General features: G+C 43.5%; 1 protein-coding gene across 11 annotated transcripts in view; it reads left to right on the plus strand.

The window, feature by feature from the left end:
* CACNA2D3 (calcium voltage-gated channel auxiliary subunit alpha2delta 3) overlaps positions 1 to 22376 on the plus strand; it is a 960286-nt gene that overhangs the window by 256508 nt on the left and 681402 nt on the right. For 10 of the 11 annotated variants that reach the window (XR_004300377.1, XM_032411506.1, XM_032411505.1 and 7 more), the window contains one exon: positions 12052 to 12168. Coding sequence is in view for 10 of the 11 variants with exons in the window: in XM_032411506.1 (XP_032267397.1) it covers positions 12052 to 12168 (117 nt within the window). In the remaining variant the exon portion in view is untranslated. Of the gene's footprint in view, positions 1 to 8137; positions 8850 to 12051; positions 12169 to 22376 lie in introns of those variants that run through there. The other variant, XM_032411509.1, reaches the window with a different exon arrangement.

The following is a 22376-nucleotide window of genomic DNA, read 5'->3' on the forward strand; positions in this document are numbered from 1 at the left end:
TTTCAGTAGGATGGAGGGCAGGTTCATAACTATTGGGCATGATCCCACCACGATTCTCCACGTTCCCCAAGGAAAAGCTAGGGTCCAGCTGTGCCATAAACCAGGGCCTCTATGTTCAGTTTGGAGTGGATGGAGTTAAAGGTTCATTCAGATGCAGGGTCCTAACCCTCATTCCAGCTTCTGGCTCTGTAAGTACAGAAACCACTTGAGCAGCTGCAAATAGTATTAGCTCTAAGCTTGTTACGGATCTTGCAGACTCATTCATTGATTGCCTTCGATTTCCAGGACATCTTGGATATAGAATTAAAGAGACTTTAGTTAAGCCAATTAACTTTTGTGGCGCCTGGGCAACTAATATCGTATGCTAGAGAAGGTCACTGATGTTACTCAAATAGCAGTTTTATTTGAGCTGGGATTAAGGAAATCGGACAGAAGGTCTAAGAATTGTTTATAATGTGTTCCTTTCTGTGTTGCAGTATCTTGGCCTTTAACATCTGAGCCTGACCGTAATTACACATACAAGTGATTGGATCATATTATCCTTTCTGTAGATTGTTGACTTGATTGTGCCAGCTCTAAATTATCCATCTTGCAGGTGGTTCCCAGCCAAGTTTTAATCGGAGGTTTCATCTACCTCCAGTTTATCAAGCTTTTTTTTTAAGATTTTATTTATTTATTTGACAGAGAGAGACACAGCGAGAGAGGGAACACAAGCAGGGGGGAGAGGGAGAGGGAGAAGCAGGCTTCCCACCGAGCAGGGAGCCCGATGCGGGGCTCGATCCCAGGACCCTGGGATCATGACCCGAGCTGAAGGCAGACGCTTAACGACTGAGCCACCCAGGCGCCCCCAGTTTATCAAGCTTTTAAACTGAAGTGTGGTAGTTGAGAATATAGACTCCAAGGCCATGCTGCCTGGGTTTGAATCCTGGCTCTGTGACAGCAGTGTAGACAGCTTGCAGCTGTTGCTTTAGTGTCTGGATATAGCGCCCCAGTCACGGGTTCTGTTTCCCGCCCTCTGGTCCATTGGGTTGGCCATGTGGCTAGTTAGTGCCAGTGGAATATGAGCAGAGCTGCTGCATGTCGCTTCCAGGCTGAGGAGTGAGGAAGCAGGTGCATCTTCTCCTCACCCTCTCTCCCCATCTGTTGGCCGAATGCAGAAGACTCCAAGGCCTGAGGGGAGAGCAGAGACACATGATGGCAGGATCCCGGGTCCCTGAATCACTATGTGGAAGACTGCAGACAAGGATGGGGTGGCTACATGAATGAGGATTAAATGTGTATTGTGTTAAACCACTGAGATTTGGGGATATTTTTATTATAGTAGCTACTGTCCCCATAACTAATACAACCACTTACTGGTACGATAACCTTGGTAACTTGGCTAATCTCTCTGTGCCTCAGTTCCTAACCTATAAAATGGAAGGAAACAATACCTATTTGACCTTAAGTTAAGTGCTCAGTAAGTGCTGGCTGTTATTATTAAAAATAAATTATTTTTATTGTCATTGTTGCTAGTCCTTCGGATCCTTGGGGAGCAGGAAGGATGAATTATTTTAAATTGGAACATCAGAAAAATGTGTTTGAAAAGAGTAGGCTGGAGAAAATAATCTATTTCAAGTCGTCTAGGCTTTGTAAAGTAATGTTTCATTATTTGCAGTTTTGCTGTATTTAAATTTGCTGGCGTATATAAAATACACTCGTAAATGCACACAATGGAATTGTTCCTCTCTAACACACGTGGACCTCTAGTCATTACTTTGGCTTTTAGTGTTGTGAGGATGTATGTACAGCATAAAAATGTGCATTTCAGAGCCTCAGATCCCATGCAGTAATCCAGAAAATACCCAGGAATGGGATTTTTTTTTTTTTAGAAGCATTGAGATCATTTGATTTTGTTCAGTAGGCAGATGAATTTCCCTGTTTCAAAGCAGTGCGTTATGCCACCATGCTGGGGCAAGGATGGTTCTATCAACAGCTGGTTTAATAGCTTGCCTCTGACTCAACTCCCCTCATATAAAACAGGAATCGAATGCAGCATTCACACTCAGTTTTATCTCCACAGAGCTAAAATTTATCAGTAGCATTTGTCCAGTTGACTGTGTTGAACAGTAAAAGCTTATGAGACTTATCAAGGTTAAAAAATAAAAAGAGTATAGACAGTAAAACAGGGAGAGGAGAGATACCCATCTTTTAATTTGGGACCTGACAATCCGAAAGTACTAGAAATCTGTCAGAGACCACCCACTGCAGAGCCACCTGCTCTGAAGAGTAGTGTCCTTCGAACTCTGTGATTTAGGAGGGCAGTCCAGACAGTGAGCTGGGAGCAAGGACGCCAGGGCCACGAGGGCCAGGGGACCCCAGTAACTCCTGTGGCAGTGCTCCTTCAAGGTGAGGACCAGAAGGCACCTGGAGAAGCCATTTAGACCAGACCATGACCTCCATCCCCCAGCTGGAAGGTCTTAGTAACATGCTGAGCAAACTCTACTGTCTTCAGTGGTGGTCCATATCCATGCTTTTCTCCCCACAGAGCAAGAACTGCTTGCAGGTGATCGTCCAGATCCCACAAGTGGCCTCCACGTGCCTCAGCCCTGCAGAGGTTGGAGCCCAGCTGTTCCCTGGCCACCCTGTGTTTGTTCTTTGGGTTGTAATGTGGTGCCCTGTCTTCCCTCCTTCTGTCCTTGCTCAACAGGGTCTCTTCTTCTCCTGCAAATTGTCTCTTGTTCTGATGGCTTTGACAGAGAAGAGCTGTATTTTGTAAGGATTTTCCCCACCTAACTAGATCTGGAAGAGCACTGCATTAATCGTGGATGGTTTTTGGACCTTGGAGACACTCGATTAGAATTACCTGTGTGAAACAGAATTATTTGTACAAAATGGCACTTTCCATTTTTAAATAGAAAAATATTCTTCTGTGACCTAGAGTTCCATGCATTCAGTTAGGTTCCTTGTTATGGTTAAGAAGAAGCATTCCTAACATCAGCTTAAAGGATTTGGAAATATATTTACTTGGAAACATAATTGCTTTGGAGTGTTGTATTTTGAAGTGACACTTCTGTATGCAATAATTGAGTCGAGAGGAATACTAAGTACATTCATGTCATAATAAGAAAATGACACTGCTTATAAGGAGAGAATCCAAAAATTGTAGATGATTAGTTTTTATTGCAACACCTTTAGTACCATATCTAAAAACTGTCATTTCCTCTATGTAAATAGAGACATCTAGCATCCGGTTCCTGCCAGCAGGGAGCCATTCCCCAAAGAGTTACTGTTGAAGACCCCTCAGTGCCTTAGAAATGTGCTTGAAAAATGCCACTGCCCAGAGCAGCATTCAGGGCTAGTTCATCGGTTAGACTGTGAACATATGTTCAGAGTATCTTCTTGTTGTTGAGGCAAGAGAATGACCATTCTCAGAAGTTATAGAACAAATGTCAGAATTTATTACCACCTCCGCCAATACCATTACCATTTTTGGAGTGCATTACTCTGTGTCCAGCATTCTGCTGGGTACTTTACACGCTTGACCCCCTTTGGTCATCCTAAGCACACTAGGAGGTCTGGTGTCATATCGTTTGCTGATGAAGGAAAGGAGGCTGATGGAGGCTGAGTAACTTGTCACAAAGCTAGTGAGTAGTGATGCTTGAACTTAGTGTACTAGCTGAAAAGTCTGTGGTCTTAGCACATTGCCAAACTGCCTAGCAAGTGGGATGCATGTTGTTGCTCTTCCTGTGTCTTGAACCCCAGCCAGGGATTCTAAGCCAAGCAGGATGCTGCTACCAGATTCCAAATCAATAGTATTCCAGCAAAATCCATGCAGATTCTTTCCCACTCATCCCATCATGGTTAGCCATCTTTGCTAGGAATCAGATAGAGGAGACAGAGCAGGAATTGTATCACTTCCTCCCCATTGGAGGGATATCTGATGAGTTTACGTACATCTAAAGGGACTTCCCCCTCCCTTTCTTCCCCTTCTCCCCATCCTACTCTTGTTACCACTGTCCATTAAGCCTTGGTCACAGAGGTCCTGCCTCTGTTTATCAGCCACCTTGTGGTGGCTCATGACTGTCTCAGGACATTAATAGCATACTTCATAGACTTCATCTCCCAGGATGCAGGGAATTATACATGCGGTACAGTCATCCCTTTTTCTTCGACCCCTGGCAAATTCATTGTTTTATATCCTTCCCTGAAACCTTTTACCTCCCTGGTGACTGTGATGTCCTTCCTATTCCTGGCCAAGTTTTCATTGTTTACAGGACTGTTGATTTGCCCATAACTCCTGGTCCTCATCCCTCCCTTCTCAAGGAGAAGTATATGTCTGTGCTTTATGGACTGTTAGGCACTCAGTAGAAGACACACAGTACCCTCCCACATGTGGCAGACATGATCTACCTGCACTGCACACAGCTGTAACCTTGGAAGGAGACCTACACAGAATGGCTAACTGGGATATCAGGGCTCAAGTTTAGATTGAGATGATCCAGGCATCTCTGTTCCAATTTGCTTATTACTTATTTTTAATAAAATGGACCAAAAATTGGCTTCCTTACCCCCCAAGGGAATACATGCATTTGTCAATAGTCCCCTATTCCCTCCACCCACCTGGCACATGGTAGGCTATTTCTAAATATTTGTTGAATGAATGAAAATAGCAGTGAGTTCAGTTTAGGTTCCTTTTTTTTTTGTGTTGGTGTGATCCTTATTTAAATGATTGGTTTAATGAATTTGGCTTCTGTACTGTGGCTCTTTCAGAGCTTGAAGGAATGAGAATAAGATCGAACATTGAACCTTAAAGTAGGAACATGAAGTATCTTCAGCTCTTATGTGAACAAGCCACCTTTCAGGATTCTGGGCTTAGCCTATCTCCAGGGTTTCCCAGTGACAGGGTTTATTGGGGGATCTGGGTCAGGGGTTTTCAAGGTAAGTGCTGGAGGCTTAGGGGAGGGATGGAGAAGCAGGCCAGTTTCTCACAGTTTCTCTCAAGTCATGGGCTTTGAGGCAAGCTCCCCAGATTCTCACTTGGGCAGGTCCTTGCTTTGCCATCTCCTCCCCTGGACCTTCTGTCAGTCTTCATCTAGTCATTTAATGATGCTGAATCTAGAGATGTAATTTCAGGTTTTGCTGAGAAGATTTGGCCAAGAGACCATGTTCAGATGCACCAGCTCTTTGGCTAAGAGTAATCCCTGCATCCGTCTTCGGCAGGAGGCACTTTGTTCATGGTGTAGCTGCAGAGGTACTCAGAGCCTCTCTCCTGTGTTTGGCTTTTATCCCAATTAACTATGATTGGTCAGAAGTCTCCTGGCCGGAGCTCCCTCTTTGGGGTCTGTTCCAGGTGACTCAACTTCTAGATATGCAGTCATCACGTAGGAAAAAAATGATCCAAATGTATGAACGACATTAAGTGTTCTGACAGTGAAGTAGTGCTTTTCTCTTCCTGGTGTTTGTGTGAAATGATCTGGCAAAATAGATGCTGCAGAAATAATGCATTTCTGTGTCTCCCTTCTCAAATGATAAATGTTCTTGGCTCATCACAAGATTTCTTGCCAAATGCTGATTCTGCTAACAGAAGGAATGGAAGCTTCAGATGTTCTCTTGTGACAGAGGGAATAAAAAGTCTCAGGCTTGCCCTCCTTCTGTGTTATGAACGCAGAGAGCTGTTCTTGGGAAGGGCTGCACTCTGCCTCCACCCCGATCTGGGCTGTGTTGCTCAGGTCTCCCTCTGGCTGCTGCCTCAAGCCCAGGGGGCAGCCCAGAGGCTGGGGGTGGCCAGCGGAAGAGTATCAATATCATCAGCCAACCTGTTGGAATTTGTCTCTTACATTAAGACCTTCAGTTCCGGAAGGCGTTAGTATGAAAATACAGCACTCACTAGAATCCTCCGTAGCAGAAGTGCCAAGAGGGGAAAACAGAAAACAGGAGCGTGAGGATTTGGAATGGGCATTACGTGCAGGCACTGCACTGGGGGCTTTCACAGATGCCCTCCCCCACCCCCACTCCCCAGGCCCCTGGAAGAGGGGCCTCACGATCCCTGGTGCTATGACTCAGGACACTGAGGCCCAGGAGGTTCAGTGATTTCCTTAAAGTGACATGGCCAACCAGCCAGCCCAGACAGCTGCTGTGTCCAGCCGTCAGCCCTCTTGATGTCTTCCAGGGAGCCCACCTCCCATTCCTCTGACTCTTGTCGCCTCTCCACCATGCCATCCCCACATCCTGACCACTTGGGTCCCTCAGCTCCTTTTCTCTGTCTAGTTTTACTTCCCTCCTACCCTTTCTGCATACTGAGGTTTTTTAAAAGCAAACATGGGATTACTGAGTCCCTCCCACCCTTCCATGACCCTGGCTGTTGCCTATCTCCATAACCCACCCACCTCCACACCCCGCCCACCTACCCAAATCAGGATAAGGTCCAAAATCTTAATCCTAGCCCACTCTGTTGATGGCCTGGCCCTGCTTACTTCTTTGGCTTCGTCTCTCAGCAGAGTCCCCACCTTGGCCATCCATGTGCCAATGAAGTGGAGCAGGGTGTAGTTCCTTGAGCCCCAGGCAGCCTCTTGTCCCTGGACCTCTGTCCCTGCTGCCCCCTCTGCCTGGCAGCCTTCCTGCCTGTTTTCTCTCCCCCCTTCCCAGCCTTGTCATCCATTAAGGGTTCTGCAAGCAGGGAGTCACTGCCTTGACCACCCCATCAGGGCACTTACTGTGACGTTGTATCTTCTTAGCCTGTTTACTCATCAGAACACTCCTGACCAACAGACTGCCAGCTTTCTTCAACTTTGCCCTCCTCAGCATCGTGCTTGTGCCTAGTACCCTGCCTGGCGGAGCGGAGACACAGAATAGAAGTGACATGCGCCGGAGACAGGATTCAAATCCCGACTGGCCTGAATCTTTAATGAGGTGGCATGGTATCTCCTCGATGTTTGTCTTTTCCTCTGCCTTCCTTTGTGTGTTTACAGGGACCTGCTGATACTTTCCTAACTCCTTTTCCTGGTTGAAGGACTGCTGCTTTTTTACGAAGCAGATGTAATTGCTAGTGCAGTCCTTGAAGCTATAGGAAATAAAGCGTCACTGCCTACACAGCTGTGGGGGGGGGGGGGGGTGTGTGTGTGTGGCACATCCTGGAGGAAAAAGAATGTGGGGTGAGCTGCCTCCAGGTCTTTCTTGGTACCTTGGAGAACAAAAGATGTTCTGTAGCCCAAACACAGCCAGGGAGTAATTTATAATTAAGGCTCCAGGAACTCCTTTCAGAGTGGGGTTGCTCTTCTCTCTCCAGATATTTTTATTCTCAAGAGCTATGTCTGCTCCTCTGAGGCCAGGCTCCAAGCTCACCCCCTCAGTGGCCCTCGGAGGGACAGAGTCCCCTGCTTGATGTCCGGCGTGCTGTGGCCGTGTGAGCAGCTGTAGCCCTCGTTGGACAGGTGATGTCTCCGGTTTTTGGTATTTGACTCTCTTGGCGAGTCCAAGCCACCATTGGCGACAAGAGCAATGAGACAGGGGTCATTAAGGCAGTGACATGGGCCCTCTGAAACAAGTTTGCAAATATTTGGACTGTCGGCCCCTTACCCCCTGCCCCCGAGTTCAAAAGACCTAGCGATTAGAAGTCATACCTTAATAGGTTTAAAACTCACTCTAGCCGTTTGACTTCCAACTACTGACTAAAACCTCTCAGTGCCTCAGTTCCCCATCTGCAATTTGGGGATAATACCTACCTCTCGGGGTGGCTGTGAGGATTAGACAAATTAATATGTGAAAAGCTTCCGGCCCCGTGCTGAGCCCGTGATACACAGAGGACTCATTTTACTGACTTCCTTAGGCTCTGCTAATGAAGACATGCTGCTTAATTACACAGATTCTAATTGGGACCACATTTCCCTAAAGAAATCTGTTTATTAGGTGCCCATATGCTATTCACACATAACTACAACTTTTATATTTTCTAATTTCCAAAATAGTATGTTCATTGTAAAAATTAGGAAATACAGGTAAGCAAGAGAAGAAAGAGAAAAATCCTTGGTGATCATACGGCCAGATGTGAACATTTGGCATATGTCCTTCTAGCAGGGTGTTCGTGTGTATGGGTATATATGGCAGATTAGTAATTTAAAACACAAAGTTACTGATTACGATCTGTAACATATTGTAACATACTGTGTGTGCACATTTCCTACATTCTTTTACACAATTTGGGATGGTTTTGTGGAATTCTGTTGTACTGTTGTAGTTTCCTTTATCTGGTTGCTGGAGGTCAAATTGCTTGGTTTTGTACAGTAGGCACATTTTTAAAAGTTCTGGATGTATGTGACCATCCCAAGCCACTAAGGGCTTGATTCCAGCAAAGTGGAACATTTCCTGGTAAGAGTAAGGCATTAAGCTTTTTGACCCGATTCCAACAGGCGTTAACACATCTTGAAAAGCAAGATGTTTTTTTGCTTATGGGATAACTTCCCCAGGGTGGGGAGAAAGTAGTACAGGCTTGGCTCATTGGCAAGGAGGACCCATTGTCACATGTCCTGAGGGGAGAGGACTTAGTCTGGCAGAGGAATAGAACCAGTGAATGGTTACATTTGTCCCAGATCTGGAGTCCTTAGCTTGGCAAGGAGCTTTGTATTGAGATTGGTTTGCTAGGTCACCAGGCACAAGTAGGCCTGGGAGACTAGCCCTCATAAAGTCACTGGCTCTTTTTCACAGAGCAGATTCAGAGGAAGAGAGTATGCAGGAAGATCTCACTGAAAACTTGGGAGATGGTTAAAGTTAAACAAATTGATTCCTTTCTAGAGGTCTCTTGGGAGAAAAACACATGCAAGAACGGATATGACCAGAATAATGGGGTCCTATCTAAAAACCAGAAGATTCAGGTAAAGGCTAATTGTGAAATGCATTTTATTTTTCTTTATCTTACGGCTCTAGATCACCTTTCATTACAGAATTACTTAAGACAGAGATTTATTATATTGACTCTGTAAATATTAGACTGGCAATTTTGTTTTGTTTTACTTCTTGAACTTTGTAGTTTTGATAGTGAATCAGCCTTGGGTATAGGCTGGCCTCAGCTGCTGGCTTTTGGAACACATCTGGCAGTCAGCAGAGAACCCCCAGGATTTTTGGCTCCAAAGGCATTGGCTTAAATTCGAACTTAGGGAACATTTCCAGTGATTGTCCTTGGAGTTTTATTCATACACCAGAGGACGCTGTTAGCTTGAACCACGGTTGGTTTGGCTGGAGCCCCACATCTCAGGACAATCCAGTCAACCTCTTAAGGGGTGGAGAGGTCACCATTATAGGACCCAGAACAATGTAGCTGCATCCCTACTTGCATCCTCCTTATACTGTAACATTGAAATTGTTTTGCAACAAGCTTCATTCAGAGAAGTCTGCTTCATTGTGAGTGTCTGCTGTGGGCTGGTGGGTGAGCACAAGGATGTGTCCCTGTCCCCCAGGCCACACAAGCCCCAGGGCCAGGAGAAATGAGCACAGAGTGTGCTGAGCTCAAAGGAAAGGCACAGCCTCGTCATCTTGGAGAACCAGTATAGGCTTGTTGAGGAGGAGGGGAAAGCTAGAAGGAGGGATTGTTTTCCAGATGAGATGCAAGAGAGAGACTCTCAAGACAAACACATAAGATTTTTATGGATGTTCTCAGGGAGCAAGGAGAAGAGTGTCATTTACAACCCATAGTTTGTTATAGGACAATGCGGAGCAGCTCAGAGCATCCTACGAATAATGTAGCAGATGTCTGTCTTGGTCCAGACTCAGGCAGTCTAGAATAGCATTTTGTATATTTCCTTAGGCTCACCTTAATTCTCAGAAATACCAAGCCCTTAGGCCTGACATTTCAGTCAGAGGCCCCGATGCCCCGTGTGGGGGCCCCTTTCCTGCCCTTCTCACTTTGGCTCTGTCAGTATCTAGGGCTGGGCTCTGAGAACTGTAGTCAGATGCCCTCAGACTCCAGGGATTTCATTTTGGTCCCAGGGGTCAGAAGGATTCTCTCTTATGTTCATTCCCATAGGGTCATTCCCTCTGTCCTCAAACTCTACTCTTCTCTTTTTAAAACACCCAGTATCATTGCCTCAATGGACTTGGAAACTGAACTCGGAAGGGAAGTGCCTTGGGTGACACACACACACACACACACACACACACACACACACACACTCACTCTTCCTTTGGGCGAGGAAAAACAGCCTCTTCTCAGTTTACATTTTTTTAAGTAAAGAAGGGGAAATGGGGAGAAAATACAAATTTTTATTGTAAAAATGACCTTTCCATTAAAAAGCCATTACATTTTCCACTTCAAAAATGACTCTCAAGGTCTTTAGAGCCAAGATAAGATGTGGAGCCCCTTGTTTTTTCTAAGTAGGAGGCTGGGGTGAGGGGTTAGTAAGTGGTTCAGGTTCTCCTAACAAATAAGGGTAAATATCAAGCCCCCAATAATTTCAGTTCCCCAGCCTTTTATTAGCTACATAAATGTAAGGGATTTCTGTTGCCATTGAAAGTATTTCAAACTCCATTTGGGAGGTATTTACTAATAAACAATATTTCTTTCCAATGGGAACAAAATTAAATCTTTAGTTAAACCAAACTTTTGGGTCTCAGGACCCCTTTACACTCTTACAAAATACTGAGGACCCCTAAGAGCTTCTGCTCATGTGGGTCACATGTATTGATATTTGCCATATTAGAAATTAAAACCGAGACATTTAAAAGTTAACTAATTCAAGCATAAAAACACATTACATGTTACCAGAAATAGGTATTTTATGAGAAATGACTGTATTTCCCAAAACAAGCAACAAAAAAAAGAGGAGTGGCACATTTTTTTTTTGCAACTCTTTTTAATGGTGAAAGAGAAGACAGGTGGATCCTCACATCTGCTTCTGTGTTCAGTCTGTTGTGATTTTTTGAAATCTGTGAAGAAAATCTGGCTTCACATAGCTATGCTGTTGGGGAAAAGGAGGACTTGGTGGGCCCCTGAAAGGGTCTCAGGGAACCCTCAGCGGATCTTGTGTCACTTTGAGAACTGATGGTGAAACAGATAAGTCACTAGGGTGTGATAGGTTTTAAATGAAAAATTGTCTTTGAGAATTTGAGTAAATTATGGGTCAAATCAGTCTCTTATGAACAGATAAACCCATTATGAAATACATAAAGTATTTGTTTTTATGGTTTTTGTATTTACTGTACGTTTTGTTTTCTGTGGGCTCATTGAGGGTACATAGGAGGTCCTCAATGAACATTTAGTGGATTGAATTGAGATACTAAAATCCATAGCAAAGATTCTGTCATTATAAAATGTTTATGAGATGCTCTGCCATATGACTTTCTTCAATTTCCATTTCAGTTTAGGAGTTGGCAAACTTTTTCTATGAAAAAAAAGTAAATATTTTAGTCTTTATGGGTCATCTGGTCTCTGTTGTGACTACTAAACTTGATTGAATATATAAACAAATGGGTGTGGTTTTGTCCCAATAAAACTTTATTTATAAAAATAGGTGATGGATTGGATTTGGCCCAAGGATTATAGATTGCCTGCTCCTGCTATAATTATACATTACAGTCATAGCCTTGAAACTATTTTTCCCTAAGTCCCCAGTCATTGGTCATGAAAAAATTAAGTTAGTGATGTTTAAGGAAAAAAACCACACAAGAGTTAAATTTCTTCATTTTTATTTTATGACACATTTGGAATAGTCAGTTTCTAGTGTCATTGGCTGTGGGATAGCTAATGAATCTGGGGCAGTCCTCCAGAAGAATGCCTGAGTGTGGTCAAGTTGGAAGTGTAGAATGTTGATTTCAAGAACTGAAGAGGATGGATGATAAAGAGTTTGATTGCTTTAGGTTTTTCTTTTTTTTTTTTTTTTCCTTTCCTGGGTGCTAGTTAAGTTTCTAAGAGAGCCAGAGCCAATTTTCGCATTTCTCCTTAGCTGGTTTAATAATTTTGAAATACAGTCCAGTATCTCCAAATCCAACAGAAGCAGTCCTATCTATTCCTTGTAAGTAGATGTGCTCCGAAATCATGGGTATGGTGTTTTATGCCTTTCCTGTTGCCCTCCTTCCTTACAGAAATACAAAGAGTATGAGAAAGACGTTGCCATAGAAGAAATTGATGGCCTCCAACTGGTGAAAAAGCTGGCAAAGAACATGGAAGAGATGTTTCACAAAAAGTCTGAAGCCATGCGGGTAAGTGCCTCTGGTTTCTGCTCTGTGTTGCCCAGAGACACAGAGGCACCTTCAGAGGACTGGCATTGATGACTCCCCAAGATCAGAGATGACTCAGCTGTTCTGGTAACATGAACATGATAAGAGCATGAATTTGGCTTAGGTTCAGTGGCTGCCTTGGTCACTTACTGAGCTTTGACCTTCAGTAAACCACCCTGCAAGCCTCAATTTCCTCATCTGTAAATGGGGAAAACACACAGGCCGTGTGAAGATCAAACAAAGTTATGATTTTGAGCTACTTAGTACATAAGCAGTGCTCAGTGAATGGCAGCTTCATACTGCCACTTTGATTATTAATCAAATAAGTTGAGACTTTTTGGTGGTAACTCTGAAATGTCTTAGAAGAAAAAAAAAAATTTTTATTTGCTGCAGAAATACTGCTCTGACAGCCAGCCCTGGGAGCTTCATGGTGATACCTGTGTGTCCTTATATCTCTACCTTGAAGCAAGTGCTATTTTTTTTTTTTTAAGGAATCATTTGTTTTATTTTTTAGAGAGAGAGAGTGGGAACATGAGTGGGAGGGGCAGAGGGAGAGGGAGAGAGAATCTCAAGCAGGCTCCCAGTTGAGCGCCGAGCCCCATGCAGGGCTCAAACCCAAGATCCTGAGATCAGGGCCCCGAGATCATGACCTAAGCGGAAACCAAGAGTCAGGTGCTTAACTGACTGTGCCATTCAGAGGCCCCAAAGCAAGCAATATTCTTTACAGACATGGTAGCCATTCACATCTCAAACCTCAGAACCTGAAATTAAAATGCAACAGCCCCCCCAAAAGCCCACCATAATAACTATTTTCTGTTTATAAAATGAACACCCCTTTGGTGGAACTTTAGGAATATACTGAAAAGTATCAAACAGAAAAAAAAAATTATCTGAAAGTCAGACTTGTGTTCTTGTGTTTCCTTCCTTCCAGTTTTTTAAATTTGCATCTCTATGCATGTACTTGTGTGTTTTTCTTTTTCAAATTTGCAGTTGTATTGCCTGTTTGCTTTTGTGTCCAGCTTCTTTTCAGTTCTCTACACCATTATAGTGTGAGCTGCCCTTGGCATCACTCTAGTGCATGATTTTCTTAAATGGCTGCATCACATTCCTGCTATGGGTGTGTCATGGATGATTTGACCATTCCTCCAAATCCGGATATTTAAGTTGTTTGCAAGTCTTGATATAAATAATGCTGCAGTGAATCTTCTTGTGTATTAATAATAGATCAAATGACTCAGCACCACTATATGTTTGGTATTCCTCTAAGGATTTTACATGCACTCGCTTGTCCTTAGAATAGCCCCCAGAGGGAGGTATTTTACTATCCCACTTTTACAGAAAAAGGTGAGAGAGGCAGAAGTTAAGTCCCTTCTCTAGGGTCACACGGGGAGTGAGGGACGGGGTCCAGGCATAGGGACCCAAGTCCACATTCTTCATCACTTGCATGCCCTCAGCATCCTGCAGGGAAATCCCTGAATGCAGAAGCCACTTCAGAAATGCTAACCTCATCTTGAGAGGTCTTTCTGCATTTGAGGACATTCCTGTCCAGATAAGGTTGTGCGGGATCCCAGTTCCTCAAGCAGCAGTGGCATGTGAGTGCTCATTTGCCTGAATCCTCGCAAAAAATGAAAATGTTTTATTTTGTTTTCAATACTAGTAACAATGTTGTCAATTTGAGGGAAGGAAATGCTATTTTTGTTTCAACTTGGATTCCTTTGTGAATCACAGAATTTTAGAGCAGATAAGGACATAAATCTCCTTAGGTTCTGCCTCTGCAATTGACAGACAAGGAAGCCCTGGGACCTGGCACTCTGGTGGGGAGGGGAGGGTGGGAAGAGGCAGCGGGGACTTGTGCAGCATAGCAGGATGACACAGAGGTCCAGCCAGCTCCAGAATCTGGACTTGGCGCTCAGAGGCAGGGGGCCCATGTGGCGTCTGAAAGGTTGGTGAGAAGAACTAAGGAACCAATAGACCTCTTTTCCTCACTTACCTCCGTGGAGATGCTAGGAGGAGTAGGAGATTTACTAATCTGGGCTTATGCTTAGTGAGTCTCGCTGTACCAGGCCCCGTGCTAAGCACTTTTTATATATCATCTCATTTCATCCTGGCGTCCACCCTGGGAGGGAGATGCTGTTCCTGTATCACTGGCTTAGAGATGAACATGCAGGCTTGGGGGGTGGGGGGGAATCACTGGCCCAGGTCACGTGGGCAGGCTCAGGGGAGTTCCTTTTGCATCCCACACGGTAGGATTGCAGTGCCTCTGGGTGAATCTGTGCAAATTGTTTTGCACAGGGACTGGAGAACGGTAAGCTTTCAGTAAATGTTTGCTGTTACATTGCTGGTGAAGGGACCTTTTAGTTTGTAAGTATTTTCATAATGAGAGAGTCTGAAGCTTTAAAAACCTTCAAGGATGATGACAGGAGGGAACTTAATTTTGAAATCTTTGGTTTTAAATTCATGATGTTAAAAAAAAAAAAAAAAAAGACTGATATGGTTGGTGTGGTTCCTTTGAGAAGGAAAAAAGTGCTTTATTTGGATTGAAATGTACCCAGACTAAAGGCATCCAGGATTCTCTGAACTGTGTATTTTAAAGTAGATGTAAGAGGCCCTTTGGAAACACAGTTGATGCCATAAAATCTGGGTTAACTGGTCCAGTGATATGTAGTACTCCCTGCTCCCAATCTTTAAATGGGAAGGAGGGCTTGTATGTCAAATTAGGGTTTGGTTTGGAGGCAGTTTTGCTGTTGAGATGGGCCTGGTCCCATTGTGGGCCAGGCAGTACTATGGGCAACCGTCATGAGCCTTGTGGCATTGGGAATGAAAGGAGGTGGCCAAGGAGAGACCCCTCCTGGATGTCGCTTTATGTGGAGGCCAAGGAGCAGTGGGTGTGACTATTTTTCATATGATAATGAGACCTCAACTAGGAAAGGTCTTTTTGGTGATTGGTGAGCTTTAGAAGAGCAGACACCTCAAATGAAAATTTGCCTGTAGTTTTGCAGTGGATTCATTATTTGTGTGCACTAGAATGAACCACAGTGCAACAGGGGCCCTTCCTGTCCCATCCCATGCCTCCCACTGAGCCCGGACCCCCTTTCTCAAACAGCCCAAGAAAAGAACGGAGTTTGGAATTTGCGCCATCATTCTGATGCACCAGAAATCTTGTTTCCCAGCCCCCATCCCAGCGACCTGAGTCAGGTGGGAGGTCCTAGTGCCTTCCTGCCCAGCACTGATCCAGGGCCAAGGGCTCATCAATGATGGATGGGTGGGAGGACTCAGGAACATACAGAAGAGAGAACTGTGTGACAAACAACATGGATGTTTAAAATTTCTGTGGATGTCTATAAAATATTTATGAGACTGGCAGTTGCAATTTAGAAAGCAACTCTAACTCCTGTGGTCTGTGAAGGTAGGTGAAGTTAGCCCATCACTGCCGGGAAAGGGAGCAGGACTCGTGATCCAGCCCTTCACATGCCTGTCATCTCTTGGCTGTGAAACAATGTTGATCTTTTCTCTGTCTCTTCTGGCTTGATTTCATCATTTTCCGCCATCACTTTTCCCAGTGATTAGTTGAATCAGAGTGATTTTATCATACTCGTCCCCTGTTTGAATTACTCTTCACTATGCAATTATCCTATCACAGAAAGTCCTATTTTCTCCCTGTCAGATGTCTGGAGTAAATGTGAAACCCAAAGTGGCCTGCCCATTACATAACCTCTGTCATCTGGTTGATAATGGACTATATGTAACTTTTTTTTTTTTTCAGCCTAGCAAATTATAGATAACCTTAGTTTCCATAATTGCCATTAACATAATGGTGCCATCATTATGGTAGCATGTCTTAACTAATATTTTCTAGCACTTTTTAACACCACTGGTGGTTTAAATAATTTTTTCAAATCCACTCAGAGGGTTGACGTGTAGGTTATTTTAACTTAAAAGCCAGATTGAGTTTGATGCAATGATGCTGCTATTTGCTTGTGTACAGGATAATTGTGCCCAAAGCATTCTCTCCCACCTTCTTTGTTGGAAAATATTCATGCTTACCAAGCCCTCAATTGATGTTGCTGAGCAATTTATCAAGTTTGAAGTCCTCACAAATGGACAAGAAATGGAATCAATTTGCTTTCTAGTTCATTAACATCTCAAGGAAGACAGTCCACATGCTGGACGTGGAGGAAGTGGTACCCATCAGTCCTCTGCCAGCAGTGGACCCCTGGGGGGGGCATTCCTAAGTGACACCTGGAAATGCTCAACTGTGTCACCAGTCAGAGCTCATCTGAAGTATTGATGGGAGGCACATTTGACCAGCTCCCTTCCTCCTGAGCTGCTGATGATCGGAGGGGAGTGAGAAGCCAAAAGATGGCCTTCCGTGCGGTTAGGATGCCCCAGCGTCTCCTTTGTCTTTAAAATCCAAGCCACCATTGGGAGTAGCACACGCCATTACACAGCTGGAAGGATCATCTGAGGCCCCAGGGAGCTCTGAGCGGGCACAGACAAGCCTGCACTTGGAGGAGAATCTGTAGGGCGTCATTCTGCGTTAACTGTGGGCATCTCTGATTCTAGGCATATACTGTTAGGACAGATTCCAACGCAGCCGGGGGATGGCATGATCCTGTGATTTTGGAACCGTCCGTATGATCGAGAAGAGCAGCACAACCAGAAAAAAGTAGATAAACCAGGAAATAACAAACAGAAGGACTTTGGAGAATTTTTAAGTATATCCTAGTATTCTCTACAGTGGCTTTCTAAGGGTGAGTTCTCCAGAATGGTGATCGCCTTTCATCTTGTGGAGGAGGTCTGGGGCAGGCGCTGCCTTCTTCACACTGATCTTGGCCAGAATCGTAGCCTCCTTCTGGCTTCAGAGTTGTTCCTGCTTTGGGGGCCAGGAGTCCATTCACAGGACATTCACTGATGCACTGGACAGAGTTCGGGCCTCCACAAACTTAAACACGTTTCACGCACAGAGAGAGGATTGTAGGATGCTATCTATTTGGGTAGCCTATCGGGCAAAACAGTAAGTATTTCATTTGCCATTTGAATTCATCTTCTCCCCAAAACAACTAATTAGAAATGTCTAAAAGAACAAATTTTCGGGGCGCCTGGGTGGCTCAGTCGTTAAGCGTCTGCCTTCGGCTCAGGTCATGATCCCAGGGTCCTGGGATCGAGCCCCGCATCGGGCTCCCTGCTCCGCGGGAAGCCTGCTTCTCCCTCTCCCACTCCCCCTGCTTGTGTTCCCTCTCTCGCTGTGTCTCTCTCTGTCAAATAAATAAATAAAATCTTTAAAAAAAACAAACAAACAAATTTTCTTGGGGACTATGAAAAGACACAAACCACAAGTTGGCCCCAAACTTTCTAAGCAAAGAGTCTGTTGTTTTCCAACCTTGGATAAAGGTATTGAGTACATTTTGATCGTGCTCTGATGCTCAGTCCTATAAATAATCTGGTTTTACTGAGTTTCTGATTTACTTGATGAAATGTTAAATCAGGTACTTGAAAAAAGAGTGTTTTGCTTAAAAGTAAACATCCTTGCTTCTTGGGAAAAGCTGAAAGAGACTAGATTATATATTAAGTTCCTCTCCTCTCCTATAGCTACCTGCTGTTCGCTGCAGAACCGATTCCCATTTATAGCTGTACTGTGGGAAGTAATTGCTGTTGTACAGTAATTCAATTTCGGCACATTCACGCATCGGTTCACCAATAGGGGTTTATCTGGACAAACCTGGGACTTGAAAGCTTTTTATCGAGAAATTCCACATGCAGCAAGACGTTTCTCCTGGGTAACGAATATCAGTATTTGCATTTAATAAACATTTACCTTCTCAGAAAAATTGATTTCTTCCCCTTGCAGAAGAGATTATGCCAATCTTCCAGAAAAGCTAGAGGGTACTATTAAAGCAACTTTCTCTGGCTGTTTTTTGACTGGCGTGTGTCTACATAGGTATGATTATAAAACACATCTATGTCTTTATGTAAATACATACACTGAAGCATGAAGAGCAGGAAGCACTCAAGGAAAGCATGATCTGTACCAAACATATATGTGATATAAGGGATTAAGAGCGACAGAGATTCTATGAATACTTCTGGCTTAAAAACTCATCTGTATCCGCAGACGTTGTGAAAATTGTCAGTGAGGAATATTTTCAAAAGGATACCCATTAAGTTAGAAATGAAATCAATCATTTTGTTGGTAAATTTCTAAATTAAGGGAAGGTTCTTAAGAAGAGAACTGGTTCTTCCTGTATACAAGAACTCTTAGATCATAAGGACTCTTTAGATACTCAGTCCAGAATGAGCTGTAGAAGTATCGGGAGCCAGATATACCTATAATTGCTAGGAGGGCCTTTAGTTCTCAGTCAGTAGAGGTGACTGGACACATCCAGAAGACTTTTCTGCCTTTGTTCATTTCTCATCTCACTCAGAGTTTCAAAACGTGTTCCTGAAAGAGAAGTCCATTTGTTTCAGACAAAAAAGTAGTGTTTTAAGTCACAAATGAAAAGACTTTTTTTATTATGTTGCTGTATCTTGTGGCCTATTTGCTTTTTTGCCCCTCCCTCCCTCCTTCCCTCCTTCCCTCCTGTCTCCCTCCCTCTCTCCTTCTCTCCTTCCCTCCCTCCCCTCTCCCCTCCCTTCCCTCCCCTCCCCTCCTCTCCTCTCCTCTCCCTCCCTTCCTTTTTTCTGCAAACTGGGTTGCAAAACCCCATACATAATGTGTAAGAAAATTTATAGCAGAAACCTCAAGCCAGAAGAAACTTAAAAAATAGCACCGATCTGTATTCCCCAGTTTTGATGAGGTCAGGGAACCATTCTTGGTTAGTGGATGAGGTCAAAACCACAAGGAACCACATGGTCTTCTTGGGTTTTACTCCAAATGGGGTTGGGTTTCCTCTAACATACTTCAGATTGTATCTACCTGCGCCTCATCCCAGAGAGGCCCACAAGGCTGTTCTCTTACCCTACACTGAGAGTGAACATCTCGCTTGCCTCCTGGGGGTATAAGCTTCCTGCTAAGAAAAGGAGAGCTGCTTTACTTTTGTAGGTGACGTTTCATCTCCTGTCTCCTCAAGCTCTGCATGTACCATCAGCCTCCTGCTGGAAGTTGGGTTAGCTTAGTGAACTGTTTCTTGGCTTTCCTGCTTATTCTGGGGCTGTTGGCCCTTAGAACGAGTTCTTCTTTGTGGGTAGAACCACTATACCAAACGCTTCCCAATTTCATGGTTATTTGTCCCATTCCTAAATGTTTGGTTAAAAACTCTCTATTTTTAAAGCTCTGTAGACTTAGTTTTGGGTTTTCTATGTAACTCACTTCACCCATATTTGCTTTGTTTTTGTTTTTGTTTTGTTTTCCTTGATTATACATATTCATTGTTTTTTTGAAACCTTAAGTCCCATAACAATTGTTTATTATAAAGGTGAACCCTGATCCATATTCATTGCAAAAGAAAAAAGAGTGTGCAGAAAATGATAAAGGAGAAAGTAAAGATCACAGCATCAAGAGGTATTAAAAGGCACTTGACAATTTTAAGTGCCGTTTCTTTTTAAACATCTTAATTTCATTTTTCCAGATGTCTTTTCTACTTGTGCATATGTGTATATACATACATATATATATATATATATATATATATATATATAAATTTCTAAAACATTAGATTATTCTTTCTTGTAACCAGCTTTTTCACAAAATTAATTTTACATGTTGTAGACATCATTCTACATCAATGAATATATATATTTCTGTTATTTTTCATGACTATATAATATCCTGCTTTTTGGATGTTCCAATCAAGAAATTCTCTTTTGATGAACACTGATATTATTTACAGTGTTTCACTATGATCAGCAATGATATGAAAAACTCTTGCAGAGAAATTTGGCCTTCTTTTGATGCATTTATTAGGACGTATTCCTAGGAATAAAAGGAATGCTTTTGTTATCCCTTGCCAGCTCGTCTTCTGAGCAGCATCCACCTGTGAGGCTGGAGAGTCTCTTTCTCCACTGTCCTCTCTGACATTTGGCTGTTACTTTTGATCTTCGTCAGTCTTACAGGCACATTTTACTTTGTTTTCTTTAATTGCTTACTGTTTAGCATGGTGGATGTTTTCTGGCTCCCCACCTGCCCTGCACCAAGGTTTGTGGCAAATTACACCAAGTTTCAGAGCGTGGGCATATTGTCACAGCACAGAGGTCTAGGTGCTGTTCCCCCAGCACATCTCAAAGAGAGGTGTGGGCTCAGGGACTCACTTGGACACACTTGGAGGGCCCTTCCTACCCCTTCCGTCTTCCTTCCTGGACGGTATTGTAAGAACAGCCTGGTTGTTGGGGGAGAGATGTGGGACACTGACAGGCACCAAGCTGCCTGGATTTGGGGTGCCGGTTTGGAAGAGTTTTCTGGGAATACCAATGGCTCAGTACCTGAGGAGTACGGTGTCTGGGTGTTTTAGACCCTCCTACTGCAGGAGAAAGTCAGTAGTCCCAAGAGAAGTTGAATGTGGTATATCCATTCTCACTGAGCAAGGACTCCATTTCAAGCCGGCTCATTGTTGGACACCTAGACTAAGGACCAGGGTCACTTTGGGTCTCTTCTTCTTATGGTGCCATCTTTCTATATGTTGATTGGTCATTTCTTCATCCTTTTTTCTTATAAACTGCCTGTTAATGCCCTTCCCCATTGTCCATACTATAGTGTTTCTTTTTTTTTTTTTTTGTCCAAGCTTGTCCCCACTCTAGCCCCAGTACCTATCACAGTGTCTGAGTCTACAGTTAAGTGCTCATTAAGCATTTGTTGATTGACCCACAGATCTTCATCTTAGAGTCAGGATAATTTAAAGTCAGAGTGATAATAGGTTACACCTCTTCCCACAAAGAAATGGAAAAACGTTCCATGCTCATGGATTGGAAGAAAAAATATTGTGAAGATGTCAATCCTACCTAGAGCAATCTACACATTCAATGCAATCCCCATCAAAATACCATCCACTTTCTTCAAAGAAATGGAACAAATAATTCTAAAATTTGTATGGAACCAGAAAAGACCCCGCATAGCCAGAGGAATGTTGAAAAAGAAAAGCAAAGCTGGCGGCATCACAATTCCGGACTTCCAGCTCTACTACAAAGCTGTCATCATCAAGACAGTATGGTACTGGCACAAAAACAGACACATAGATCAATGGAACAGAATAGAGAGCCCAGAAATGGACCCTCAACTCTATGGTCAACTAATCTTTGACAAAGCAGGAAAGAATGTCCAATGGAAAAAAGACAGTCTCTTCAACAAATGGTGTTGGGAAAATTGGACAGCCACATGCAGAAGAATGAAACTGGACCATTTCCTTACACCACATACAAAAATAGACTCCAAATGGTTGAAAGACCTCAATGTGAGACAGGAGTCCATCAAAATCCTAAAGGAGAACACAGGCAGCAACCTCTTCGACCTCAGCCGCAGCAACTTCTTCCTAGAAACATCGCCAAAGGCAAGGGAAGCAAGGGCAAAAATGAACTATTGGGACTTCATCAAGATAAAAAGCTTTTGCAAAGCAAAGGAAACAGTCAACAAAACCAAAAGGCAACCGACAGAATGGGAGAAGATATTGCAAATGACATATCAGATAAAGGGCTAGTATCCAAAATCTATAAAGAACTCATCAAACTCAACACCCAAAGAACAAAGAATCCAATCAAGAAATGGGCAGAAGACATGAACAGACATTTTTCCAAAGAAGACATCCAAACGGCCAACAGACACATGAAAAAGTGTTCAATATCGCTCGGCATCAGGGAAATCCAAATCAAAACCTCAATGAGATACCACCTCACACCAGTCAGAATGGCTAAAATTAACAAGTCAGGAAATGACAGATGTTGGCGGGGATACGGAGAAAGGGGAACCCTCCTACACTGTTGGTGGGAATGCAAGCTGGTGCAGCCACTCTGGAAAACAGTATGGAGGTTCCTCAAAAAGTTGAAAATAGAGCTACCATATGATCCAGCAATTGCACTACTGGGTATTTACCCCAAAGATACAAAAGTAGGGACCCGAAAGGCTACGTGCACCCCGATGTTTATAGCAGCAATGTCCACAATAGCCAAACTGTGGAAAGAGCCAAGATGTCCATCAACAGATGAATGGATAAAGAAGATGTGGTATATATATACAATGGAATATTATGCAGCCATCAAAAGGAATA

This window comes from Phoca vitulina, unplaced genomic scaffold (assembly GCF_004348235.1).
Source record: "Phoca vitulina isolate PV1807 unplaced genomic scaffold, GSC_HSeal_1.0 scaffold13, whole genome shotgun sequence".
NCBI lineage: Eukaryota > Metazoa > Chordata > Mammalia > Carnivora > Phocidae > Phoca > Phoca vitulina.